The sequence below is a fragment of the Rhinopithecus roxellana genome, chromosome 5, assembly GCF_007565055.1.
Source record: "Rhinopithecus roxellana isolate Shanxi Qingling chromosome 5, ASM756505v1, whole genome shotgun sequence".
Taxonomy (NCBI): Eukaryota; Metazoa; Chordata; class Mammalia; order Primates; family Cercopithecidae; genus Rhinopithecus; species Rhinopithecus roxellana.
Window position 1 is genome coordinate 149279699 of NC_044553.1, and position 12356 is coordinate 149292054.

Sequence of the window (12356 nt, forward strand, 5' to 3'; positions counted from 1 at the left end):
CGGGCTGGGTCTTTGTTCAACATTGCGTAAGACAACTGAGTCAGACAGGCTGGACCACCTGTAGCCCCCTCATCTCAGCCAGAAAGTGCTGGCAGCACACAATGGCCAGCTCATGACTGTGCTGGAGGGACGAGCCACCCAGGGTCCTGGCCTCTGCCAGCCACAGTCAATCACGGTACCTGGTTTGAACAGCAGATGGCCAGAAGGACAGGAGCCACTCCAGATAGTCCACTTCTTGCCATGGCCTTAAGAAGTCCCATTCAAAGTGTCCCTCTTCTTCTAGGAAGCCTTCCTGGCCCTGCTGGCCTGAAGTGACCTCCCTGTATTACCCATCCCTAGCTTTTACCATTTGCTGCCCTGTTTGGGGTTGAGATTTTATTTTTTATTTTTTAAATTTTTTTGAGATGGAGTCTCGCTCTTGTCACCCAGGCTGGAGTGCAGTGGCGCAATCTCGGCTCACTGCAACCTCTGTCTCCCGGGTTCAAGCAATTCTCCTGCCTCAGCCTCCTGAGTAGCTGGGATTACAGGCGCCTGCCACCATGCCCGGCTAATTTTTGTACTTGCAGTAGAGACGGGGTTTCGCCATGTTGGCCAGGCTGGTCTCGAACTCCTGACCTCAGGTGACCCTCCTGCCTTGACCTCCCAAAGTGCTGGGATTACAGGTGTGAGCTACTGCACCTGGTCGAGATTTTAAAATATCATTTATGCAGCATTTAGAATGTGCCAGGTACTACATTAAATGCTTTACATACATTATTTGGCTTAATCCTCCTAATAGCCCCATGAAGTGGGTGTGATTATGCCCATTATAGATTGAGGAAGCGGCAGCTTGGAACGGTCCAGTCGTCTGTGTGTCCTGTGCTTCCATACTTTTTCTTCCCATGAGACTTTATTATCTCACACTAGAGTGCAAACTGCTTTATGGCAGTGAGATATTTACGCGTTCTTCTTGTCCCTGAATAGGTACACAGTTAACTAAGAGAGGACTGATTGCTAGTGATTGTTGTGTGGCAACTGATTAGCCTTAATTAACCCAGAGGTGGCATTTATGAATAAAAACATCATCAGCCACGTGGCCAATTGACCATATGATATGAATCCCTATATGCTGTGCAGGATTTTAATTACCAAGGCAGGCCCCTGCTGAATTTGCATATTACTTATCAAGAAACTTTGCTGAAGCCAGGCACGGTGGCTCACGCCTGTAATCCCAGCACTTTGGGAGGCGGAGGTGGGCAGATCACCTGACGTCAGGAGTTCGAGACCAGCCTGACCAACATGGAGAAACCCCCTGTCTATTAAAAATACAAAATTAGCCAGGTGTGGTGGCAGGCAGGCAGGCAGGCAGGCAGGAAGGAAGGAAGGAAGGAAGGAAGGAAGGAAGGAAGGAAGGAAGGAAGAAACTTTGCTGAAATGTTTTTCCTTCATCCCCTTCAGTGACAGCTGATGGCCGCTGGCTCGGAGGAACAAACCCCTGCTGGGCTTAGCATGACCCAGCAACGTGCTGCAGGGCAGCCCCAGCAGCCTTGCTGGGAACTGCCAGGTTCATCACCAGCCAAGGGCCAGGGGTCAAATAGGCGGCTCCCAAGAGGTGCTGCTGGCTCCAGGGCATGGGATACTGTGTTAGAAGGCACAGGCCTCACCTTTGGTAGCATAGGCTTCTGCGATCACCCGCAGCCTGTAGGGCGGGGCAGCTGTCAGCGGCAGGTCGTCCAGGCCCACCCGGGCATAAATGTTCAGAGCTTCTTTATAATCACCTTCCACATAATTCAACTTGGCCATGATCAGATTGGATTCTTGTAGGAATTCTGACTAGAAGGGAAAGGAGAGAAAGAAAAGCATTTTCCTACAATATCAGGCATGATGCTCCCTCGGAGCCCAGCCAGCTGCTGCCGTAAAACCCCACAGCTCCCCACACAAGAGTTTGGACGTGAATGTTCTGAGCAGTGTTATCCACAATAGCCAAACAGTGGAAACAACCCAAATGTCCACCAAAATGTGGGCTAGCCATAAAATGGAGTATTACTCAGTTGTAGTAAAGAATGACGTACTGTTATGTGCTACAACATAGACGAACCCCAAAAATACGATGCCAAGTGAAAAATCCGGTCACAAAAGGCCACATATTGTATGCTTCCATGTGTATGAGATGTCCAGGATAGTCAAATCTAGAGTCAGAAAATAGATTCGTCTTGGCTAGGAATGGGAGGTGGCTGCTAATGATGATGGGTTTCTTTGGAAGGTGATGAAAATGTTCTAGAATTGATTGTGATGATGGTTGCACAACTTCATGAATATGCTAAAAATCGCTGAAGTGGACACTCTGAATGGGTGAGTTGTATGGTATGTGAATTACACTTCAAGAAAGCTGTTGCAAAAACCAAACCAAAACAAAACCCTGCGGCTCCCCTCACCAGGCCCATGGCTGGGTGGGCCGGCTGGGCCAAGGAAGGAAGGAATGCTTCCTAAGTTAAACATACAAGCACCTGTCTCAGAAAAGAAGCGGCCCAGACATCCTGGTGGGCCGGCCATGGCAGTGGAGATGCACCACAACCCTGTAACCCAAATCATCAAGGAGGGCCTTCCCAAATGGATGTGAAGATTAGGACTTGCTTGCTTTCCAGGGCGAAGTTTCTCACTGAGCCACTGAAGTTTCTAAACTGAGATGACCTGGTACCTTCCCCAGAGACTGAAGGCTGGAAGTTCTCTGTGGGCCCCCCTTCCTCCCAGTCAGCGAGGCTGACGTGGCCAGTCCCCCACTCCCCAAATCATCATCATTGCCCTCCTTCCTAGGGAGAGAACAGGCCACCCTGCCACCTATATAAGGAAACAGATTTATCTTCCTTGGCCAGACCTTCTCCTCAGAGCCCAAGCAGTTCAAAGTTGAGGTTTTTGCTTACGGAGGCACACCATGAAACCACACTATTTATACTGTAACCTAGAGCTTTGATGGGTGGACAACAAGGCCAGGTAGCCAGGTACAGCATGTTACAGCAGCTATCTCAGCCAACGTGGTCAGCTTCCAGGCATTTCTTGGAAGAGAGAAGGACATCAGGCAGCACTGGAAAGGATGGTGGAGTGGGCAAGGAGGACTGATAGGAGCAAAAGTGTTTATGGGTGGCCCAAGGGAGAGGCACCAGAGGAATTAGAATTACATCTGGAGACGGAGAAATCAAAACAGACTCAGAAAAGAGAAAAAAAGCATCCAGGCCAAGTGCGGTGGCTCACACCTATAATCCCAGCACTTTGGGAGGCTGAGGCAGGCAGATCATTTGATGCCAGAAGTCCGTGACCAGCCTGGCCAACATGGTGAAACCCCATCTCTACTAAAAATACAAACATTAGTGGGGCGTGGTGGTGCACACCTGTAATCCCAGCTACTCAGGAGGCTGAGGCACAAGAATGGCTTGAACCTGGGAGGCGGAGGCTGCAGTGGGCCGAGATCATGCCACTGTACTCCAGCCTGGATGACAGAGCGAGACTCTGTCTCAAAAAAAAAAAAGCATCCACCACAGGGGTTCTCCACCCAGGTGGGGGACGGGCCAGGCTTGGGTATTTTGGAAACATTTCCTAGGACATTCTGGGAAGTCTTTCTTCCTTCCCCAAGCTTCCAGCCTCTGAGAACCGCTGGATTAAAGGCGAATTGAAGGAGGAGGGGGAATGAGGAATTAGCATTAATGGATACATCACAAGAGGCTCAGTTTGGGAAGATGAGTCCTGGAGATGGAGGGTGGTGACAACGATAACATACTTAATGCCACTATACTGTACACTTACAAAGAGCTATAACGTTAGGTTGTATGTTATGTATATTTTACCAAAGGAGAAAAAAAAAAAAAAACCCCGAAAGCAAACTGGAGAGCCAGGCGGAGAAAAAGCTTGAAGAAAATTGCAAGCCTAGAGGCACAGCTTGGACACACTGGGAGAGCCTCCCTGGGCAAGTCCAGTCTGCAGCCAAGCACAGGAAACGGCTTGGCCAGGGCGCCTTGGCTGCCGGGGCAGTGGGAGAACAACCCCAACACGGTGTCAGGGGCCACCTTGCTCACAATAAGGACCATTTCCTTGCCTTGAATCAGAAGCCAGATGTCCTGACTCCTCGTCCAGGACTCTTTCCATCCCACCACATGGCTGGCTGGCTCTGGTCTTCCCAGCCTCAGTTTACTTAAGACAAGCTGGACTTAAGCTCAAGGAAAGAGAAAGTTTCACATTAGTCAGTGTGAGTAGGACAGCACACCCATGCAAAAGATGTGTGGCTTTGGAACATTCTTTATAAGATGGAGGAAGGTGAAAAACAGCAATAGGAGAAAAAAACTCTCTAGGTAGAACTAATAACATAGCAAGAAATGATGTGTATCTAGTGCTATACATCTTTGAAAGAATTTCTCCATTTGAGCCTCAAAACAATCCTGGGCTAAGTAGGCCTGCAGCTGAGAAACATGAAGCTCAGAGAAGTTAAGTAACATCCCAAAATCACACAGCCTGTAAATCCAGAACTGGACTCAGACTCAAGAATTTTAACTTGAATTAAATTCAACAGCTTCGTGCAGTGGCCCAGGCCTGTAATCCCAGCACTTTTGGAGGGACTACAGGCCGACGTAGGCAGATCACCTAAGGTCAGGAGTTCGAGACCAGCCTGGCCAACATGGTAAAACCCCGTCTCTACTAAAAACACAAAAATTAGCCAGGTGTGGCGGCACACACCTGTAGTCACAGCTACTCGGGAGGCTGAGACAGAAGAATTGCTTGAACCTGGTAGGCGGAGGTTCCAGTGAGCTGAGATGGCATCTGGGCGACAGAACAACACTCTGTCTCAAAAAATAAATAAATAAATAATAAAATAAATTCAATGTGCTTACTACCACACGGCGTTGTAGAGGATGGAAAGCAAAACCTATCAATACCTGGTGAAATGAAAGGAGAATTTTTCAAGATGAAGTTGTGGGGCGGGTAGACAGGGGAAAGAAATGAGCCAGATATCTCCCCTCACACCTCCCAGCAGGACACTTGAGTCTGGCTGGCCATCACTGTGAGCTGTGGCCCATGTGCCTGCTGTCCCTCCACCCTCTCCTGCTGATCAAGACCTACCACCTGTGTCCCCAGATCAAGACGTACCCTGTGTCCACCTGTGTCATCATGTCACTGGTTAAGAACATATGAGATGAGGCCGGGCGCAGTGGCTCACGCCTGTAATCCCAGCACTTTGGGAGGCCAGGGCGGGCGGATCACAAGGTGAGGAGATCGAGACCATCCTGGCTAACATGGTGAAACCCCGTCTCTACTAAAAATACAAAAAATTAGCCGGGTGTGGTGGCAGGTCCCTGTAGTCCCAGCTACTCGGGAGGCTGAAGCAGGAGAATGGGAACCTGGGAGGCGGAGCTCACAGTGAGCCGAAATCACGCCACTGCACTCCAGCCTGGGCGACAGAGCAAGACTCCGTATCAAAAAAAAAAAACAACATATGAGATGGAGACGGGGTTTCGCCACGTTGGCCAGGCTGGTATTGAACTCCTAGCCTCAAGTGATCTGCCACACACCAAAGCGTGGCATGGCCCTTACAGAGAAACTGAACAGGGAAAGAGAAGACCTGGTTTTTGAAGCCCAAATGCAGCAGGGAGTCCTTAAGTACCTGGGATCCCTACGCTGAGGTGACCTCTCCGGCCACCCCCTAGGGGCCTAGGGCGGGGTCCCTATGTTGAGGTGACGCTCTCCAGCCACCTCCTAGCGGCCTGGAGCTATGTCCCGTGCAGACAACATACACAGAGACCATTTTGAAAGCAGCTCTTTATCAGGGTTTCCAAAAGCCTGTTGCTGCACAACTGACCAACACCAATATTAACTTACTCAAAGGTTACCCAGGCCCTCCATTGCAACAGGGCCAAGGAGGTGGCCAGATGACCAAGAGAAGGAACAGCTCAAATTGAAAGCTCATAGGCTTAGAACATGCAGGAGCCGGGAAGGTCCAAGCTCACCCCTTTAAGAGCCCACCCCATTCAAACCTAAAGAAACTGAGCTGCAGAGAGGTGAGTAACCTCCCTGGAGTCACACAGCAAGTCGGGAGCAGGCTTGAGTTTGCAGTACAGACATGAAAGGTAAAGCCAAAGAAAGCATGGCTTCCCATGGGAAAGCGTGCACACGCAAACAAGAATAAAGACCAAACACGGAGTCTCACAGGATTCCAAGACAGGAAGAGAAGAAAAATGAGAAAGAAGTCATCTAAGTTAAGAGGAAACAGAAGTCAGAGCTCCAGAAGTTCACCAAAGACCGTCCTCAGTGGGAAATACATCCTGGGGAAGAGGGGCAGGATGGAGCAGGCCGCAGACAGCCATCTGAACTAGGGGAAGTGTCTAGAGCCAGGGCAGTGTGAGCCACCCAGGGGGCAGAAGGGCAGGGCAGGAAGAGGAGATGACCCCCATGAAAAGCAAAAGGAACTGAATGAGGAGTCCAAGAAGAAAGGAAGGAAAGCCACGTGAGAGGGAAAGGAAACCTGGGTGCAATGAGACCAGAAAACAGAATGGACAGATAGGGGGCAGCGCCTAAGATTCCCTGTGCCAGCGGGTGAGGGTCTTTGCTGAGATGCGGGGAAGTTCCTGGCCCCCTCCCAACCGTGAAGCCAGGCCTGCTGGCACCAGTATGGAACCTCCCACAGCTCTGGGCCACAGTGGCTTGTTACACTGATGAGCAGGAAGCTGTGCGTTGAGCACCCCTTCTGATTAACTTCTCTCTTTTCTAGAACTGGTAACATGTCAGGTTAAGCTCTGGGTTATATCGGATAGCTTTAGTTCAAGCATCTGAGAGGTAAGTGGCATTGTGCAGATGGCGTGTCATTGAAGACTCTCATCAGAGAGACCCTGTTGGGCCAGAAGCCCCCGCAGTGGTCAACCATCCTAGAGACTGGCACATCCACCCAACTGGGAGCTGGCCCGCTTCTAAGAAGATAAGCCATGGCGGTGTGCAGGTGAGCAAGTGTCGCCTCAGCCCAGAGGCCCATGGTACCTTAAGGTTCCCTCGGTCCAGGGCGGCAGTCAGATGCTTGCGGACCTCAGTCAGCTGGGGCTTGGGGCCTCGGGGACTGGCCCCCTGCCTCAGGGGGTGTTCCTTCAGGTACTGCTCCAGCTTCGACTCCCCGAGGAGAAGTTCTGCCATGTCATCTACAAAAACAAAGTGAGAAGCCAAACAAAGTGAGAACAAAGTGGGAGCAAGGAATGCATGTAGGACCCCCCTCCAACTCAAAGGACCCCAGAACCACCACACCCCGAGGCTCCAGGCCCCCAGCAAGGTCCTTCTGGAACTTCATAGCCTTCATAGGGTCTAAGTGGACACCACCTCATAGTGAATTCAGTTCATTTAAAGAATGTTCCTGGCCGGGTGTGGTGGCTCAAGCCTGTAATCCCAGCACTTTGGGAGGCCGAGACGGGCGGATCATGAGGTCAGGAGATCAAGACCATCCTGGCTAACACGGTGAAACCCCGTCTCTACTAAAAAATACAAAAAAACTAGCTGGGCGAGGTGGCGAGCGCCTGTAGTCCCAGCTACTCAGGAGGCTGAGGCAGGAGAATGGCCTGAAACTGGGAGGCGGAGCTTGCAGTGAGCTGAGATCCGGCCACTGCACTCCAGCCTGGACGACAGAGCGAGACTCCGTCTCAAAACAAAACAAAACAAAACAAAAAAAAGAATGTTCCAGTAGCATGTACTCAAATAGGTGCTGACTCAAGCACTCAGTCGTTTCTTTGCCAGTAGATACTTTTTTTTTGAGACGGAGTTTTGCTCTTGTTGCTCAGGCTGGAGTGCAGTGGCACAATCTCAGCTCACCAACAACCTCCATCTCCCAGGTTCAGGTGATTCTCCTGCCTCAGCCTCCCGAGTAGCTGGGATTACAGGCACATGCCATCATACCCGGCTAACTTTTTGTATTTTTAGTAGAAACAGGGTTTCACCATGTTAGCCAGGCTGGTCTCAAACTCCTAACCTCAGGTGATCCGCCCGCCTCAACCTCTGAAAGTGCTGGGATTTCCAGGATGAGCCACCGTGCCTGGCTGCCAGTAGATACATATTAACATGGAGAGAGCTCAAGTTCAGTAGGAAAAAAACAAAGGTGGCTTATGAGGTATTCATTATGATCTTTATAAAATACACACAAACCCCAGTGTTATGTATTTTCAGGAGAGGCGCGATGAAATCCCCAGCTCTTTGCTGTGTTCTATGGAGCTGGTGGAATGTCTGTACAGCTGGATCTTAAAATGAGTCTGTGTCAAAATGACCTGAATGCAAGTCTGTATTCTTGCAGAGCAACAGAGTGTTCCTCTGTTTCTGTCTAAAAGTCGTAACTATACAGATACCTGGGAATGCTTGCATGAAGCTTTGACTCCTGAGAGCGTACTACTTATGGTTATAACTTATTGATGTCTATATTGGCTTAATTTGAATGAAAAGTTCACTCCAGGAGCAGCTCTTTGGAATCCACACCAACACCCAGACTGTTCTGAATAAACCCAGAACAACTCATATACCAGCCTAAGCATGGTCTATTTTTCGGGGATGGGATAGAACATACTTGTATCAAAATATAAAATCAGTTTTAAAAGGTCTGGAAGGACATATCTTAAGCCCATGATAGTAGTTACAGCTGGGGTGCTGGGGAGGGGACCTCAACTGGGGTTGGTGGCAAGAATGGACTTTGGCTTTGTCTTTAACATCCTGGTCCTAAAAAGAATAGATCTACCTATTATATATGCAATTTAAAATTATTTCAAAAAGTCATCACTGAAGACCCCCTAAGATTCTGGGTAGTAAGTCCACCAAAGGCCAAGAGCTAAAACAAAGGCCTTTTCCACATGTTCTGAGCAGTTGGCCCAAAACTGCTGAATCTATAGGTCTTAGCAGTGCTCTCTCTATGTACTGGGAAGCCTAAAATAACCTTTTAGAGATGAGACCTAGAGTCCTGGGGGAGTCAAGAAACACGAAAACAGGGCTGAGTTCAGTTACTGAACTCAATAACTCATTAGACGCCCAAGAAGAAAAAGCAAATCTGGCCAGGCATGGTGGCTTATGCCTGTAATCCCAACACTTTGGGAGGCTGAGGCGGGGGGATCACCTGAGGTCAGGAGTTTGAGACCAGCCTGGCCAATGTGGTGAAACCCTGTATCTACTAAAAATACAAAAAAATTAGCCAGGCATGGTGGTGTGCACCTGTAATCCCAGCTACTAGGGAGGCTGAGGCAAGAGAATCACTTGAACCCGGGAGTGAAATTTGCAGTGAGCCGAGATCACACCACTGCACTCTAGCCTGGGCGACAGAGCGGGACCCTGACTCAAAAAACAAGAGGAAATCAGGCAAGGCCACAGCAGCTTCCAACACCAGAAGACAATGAAGTGGCACATACAGAGTGCACCGGGGTACAAAGTGTAACCTTGGTGCGTGGGGCCTGTCCAGACACCAGCCAGACACAAAGGCAACAAGCAGCCTCCTCCCAGACACACAAGTCCTTCTCAAGAAATGAAACCCAGCTCATAAAGAAATCCAGGACTCGGGAACAAAGGACATGGAGGCAAAGGCCTGAGTGTTTCTTACAGAATACTAAATGCCCACAAGAATTAGAGGCACAGAACAGAATATGAATGTTAGAAAGCAATGCATTGCAAAAACAATCATATATCAGAAATTGGGAGGAGCGTCAGAGTGCCATGCCCTTATCTTTCAAAACATTGTACCATGTGCTTTAAAAAAAAAAAAATCAATCTAATCTTTCACTATTTTTCAAATATTTGTTTAAATTTTAGTGAACTCTCAGGAAATAATGAAGAACCATTTATTTAGAGCTCAAAAATTCCTTTAGGCAGGGCGTGGTGGCTCACGCCTATAATCCCAGCACTTCGGGAGGCCAAGGCGGGCAGATCATGAGGTCAAGAGATTGAGACCATCCTGGCAACCATGGTGAAAACCCGTCTCTACTAAAAATACAAAAATTAGCCAGGCCTGGTGGTGGGCGCCTGTAATCCCAGCTACTCAGGAAGCTGAGGCAGGAGAATGGCGTGAACCTGGGAGGCGGAGGTTGCAGTGAGCTGAGATTGTGCCACTGCACTCCAGCCTGGCGACAGAGCAAGACTCCATCTCAAAAAAAAAAAGAAAAAAAATTCCTCTAAATTCATTTTCATTTTTTTCCCTTTAATATTTATGAATAAACGTATTAATACTATAATAATAGACCAGTGCTGTTCAATAGAAATATATGCAAGCCACATATATAATTTAAAATTTTTGTTGTTTTGTTTTGTTTTGAGACAGAGTTTCATTCTTGTTGCCCAGGCTGGAGTACAATGGCGCGATCTCGGCTCACTGCAAACTTCGCCTGGGTTCAAGCAGTTCTCCTGCCTCAATCTCAGAGTAGCTGGGATTACAGGCACCCGCCATCATGCCCAGCTAATTTTGCATTTTTAGCAGAGACAGAGTTTCACCATGTTGGCTAGGCTGGTCTTGAACTCCTGACCTCAGATGATCCGCCCATCTCGGCTTCCCAAAGTGCTGGGATTACAAGCATGAGCCACTAAGCCTGGCCTTAATTTATAAATTGTAAATTTATAAATTATAAATTGTAATAGCCATATTACAAAAGGAAAAGAAGACAGGGCTCAGTGGCTCTCAACACTTTAGGAGGCCTAGACAGGCAGATCGTTTGAGACCAGTCTGGGCAACATTGCAAGAAAAAAAAAAAAAGGTGGAATTAATTTAAATGACAGATTTTATTTAAATAAATATAACCAAAATACTATCAGGTTGGCTGGGCGCAGTGGCTCACGCCTGTAATCCCAGCACTTTGGGAGGCCAAGGCGGGTGGATCATGAGGTCAGCAGATCGAGACCATCCTGGCTAACACAGTGAAACCCCATCCCTACTAAAAATATAAAAAATTAGCCAGGTGTGGTGGTGGGTGCCTGTAGTCCCAGCTACTCAGGAGGCTGAGGCAGGAGAACGGCATGAACCCAGGAGGCGGAGCTTGCAGTGAGCCAAGATCACGCCAGTGAACCCCCCAGCCTGGGCGACAGAGCAAGACTCCGTCTCAAAAAAAAAAAAAAAAATACTATCAGGTCAACATGCAATCAATATTTTTAAAATACTAATGAGATCTTACATTCCTTTTTCATATTAAGTTTTCCAAATCTTGTGTGTATTTTACACTCACAGCACATATCGGCTCTAACCTGTACATTTCAAGTGGTCAATAGCTACATGTAGCTAGTGGCTATCATACTGGACAGCAATATGATCACTGTTTATAGAAGTACGTCTAAATATCTACCTTCATATCTGTCTATGCCACTACAAAGATGTCTAAAATGACTATCACTTAGTGTAAACAATGGGAATTTCTGAATGATAGGATTTGGGATAATTTTTAAATTCTCATCTTCGTGGTTTAAATTATTTACATTGAGCAAAATCCTTTTATATCACTTTTAGAAAAAAAAAAAAAAAGTAACTCTTCTTTAAAAACTGGAAGTATATATACCAGGATATTAATAGTGGTTATTTCTGAGTGGTGAGATTGTCCATCTATGTGGAACTTCTTTTCTGTATATTTTAAAATTCCAAAAAATAAAATAGGCCGGGCGCGGTGGCTCAAGCCTGTAATCCCAGCACTTTGGGAGGCCGACACGGGCGGATCACGAGGTCAGGAGATCGAGACCATCCTGGCTAACACGGTGAAACCCCGTCTCTACTAAAAATACAAAAAACTAGCCGGGCGAGGTGGCAGGCGCCTGTAGTCCCAGCTACTCGGGAGGCTGAGGCAGGAGAATGGCGTAAACCCGGGAGGCGGAGCTTGCAGTGAGCTGAGATCCGGCCACTGCACTCCAGCCTGGGTGACAGAGCGAGACTCCATCTCAAAAAAAATAAATAAATAAAATAAAATAAAATAAAATAAAATAATTTAGAACTTGGGATTCAGAGTCCTAGATTTAAACCAAGTGTGTCACTCGGTGACTTAGGCCCAGTGATTTAACCTCATTAATTCTGGGAAGCAATTCCAAGAAAGCCCCTCTTTTGGCCTGAATGGAGGACCCCTCTCTCCCCGCCCCTCCTCACAACCCCGCCTCTCCTCACCTCCCTGCCACAGGGACCCTGCATCTGAAAATGGCTCCTCTGGGCAGAATCTCCAAGCCAGGGAGCAGAAACAATGGGAGATCAGGACCCCTGCTACCTATTCTAGCTGCGGGGTCACGTGACTTACCCTCTCAGAGCCGCAATTCCATTGACAGACTGTGGGCTACCGCTACCGAGCTCTCAGCAGGAAAACTCTATGGCCCAGAGTGAACACACCTCCCAGCTGGGCCTTAAAGGATGAGTAGGACCTGGGCCAGCA

At 48.3% G+C, this 12356-nt stretch overlaps 1 protein-coding gene across 1 annotated transcript in view; it reads right to left on the reverse strand.

The window, feature by feature from the left end:
- Positions 1 to 12356, reverse strand: part of TTC7B (tetratricopeptide repeat domain 7B) — a 275587-nt gene that overhangs the window by 242260 nt on the left and 20971 nt on the right. Inside the window, 2 exon segments of the mRNA XM_030931410.1 lie at positions 1644 to 1812; positions 6994 to 7148. Coding sequence (XP_030787270.1) covers positions 1644 to 1812; positions 6994 to 7148 — 324 coding nt within the window.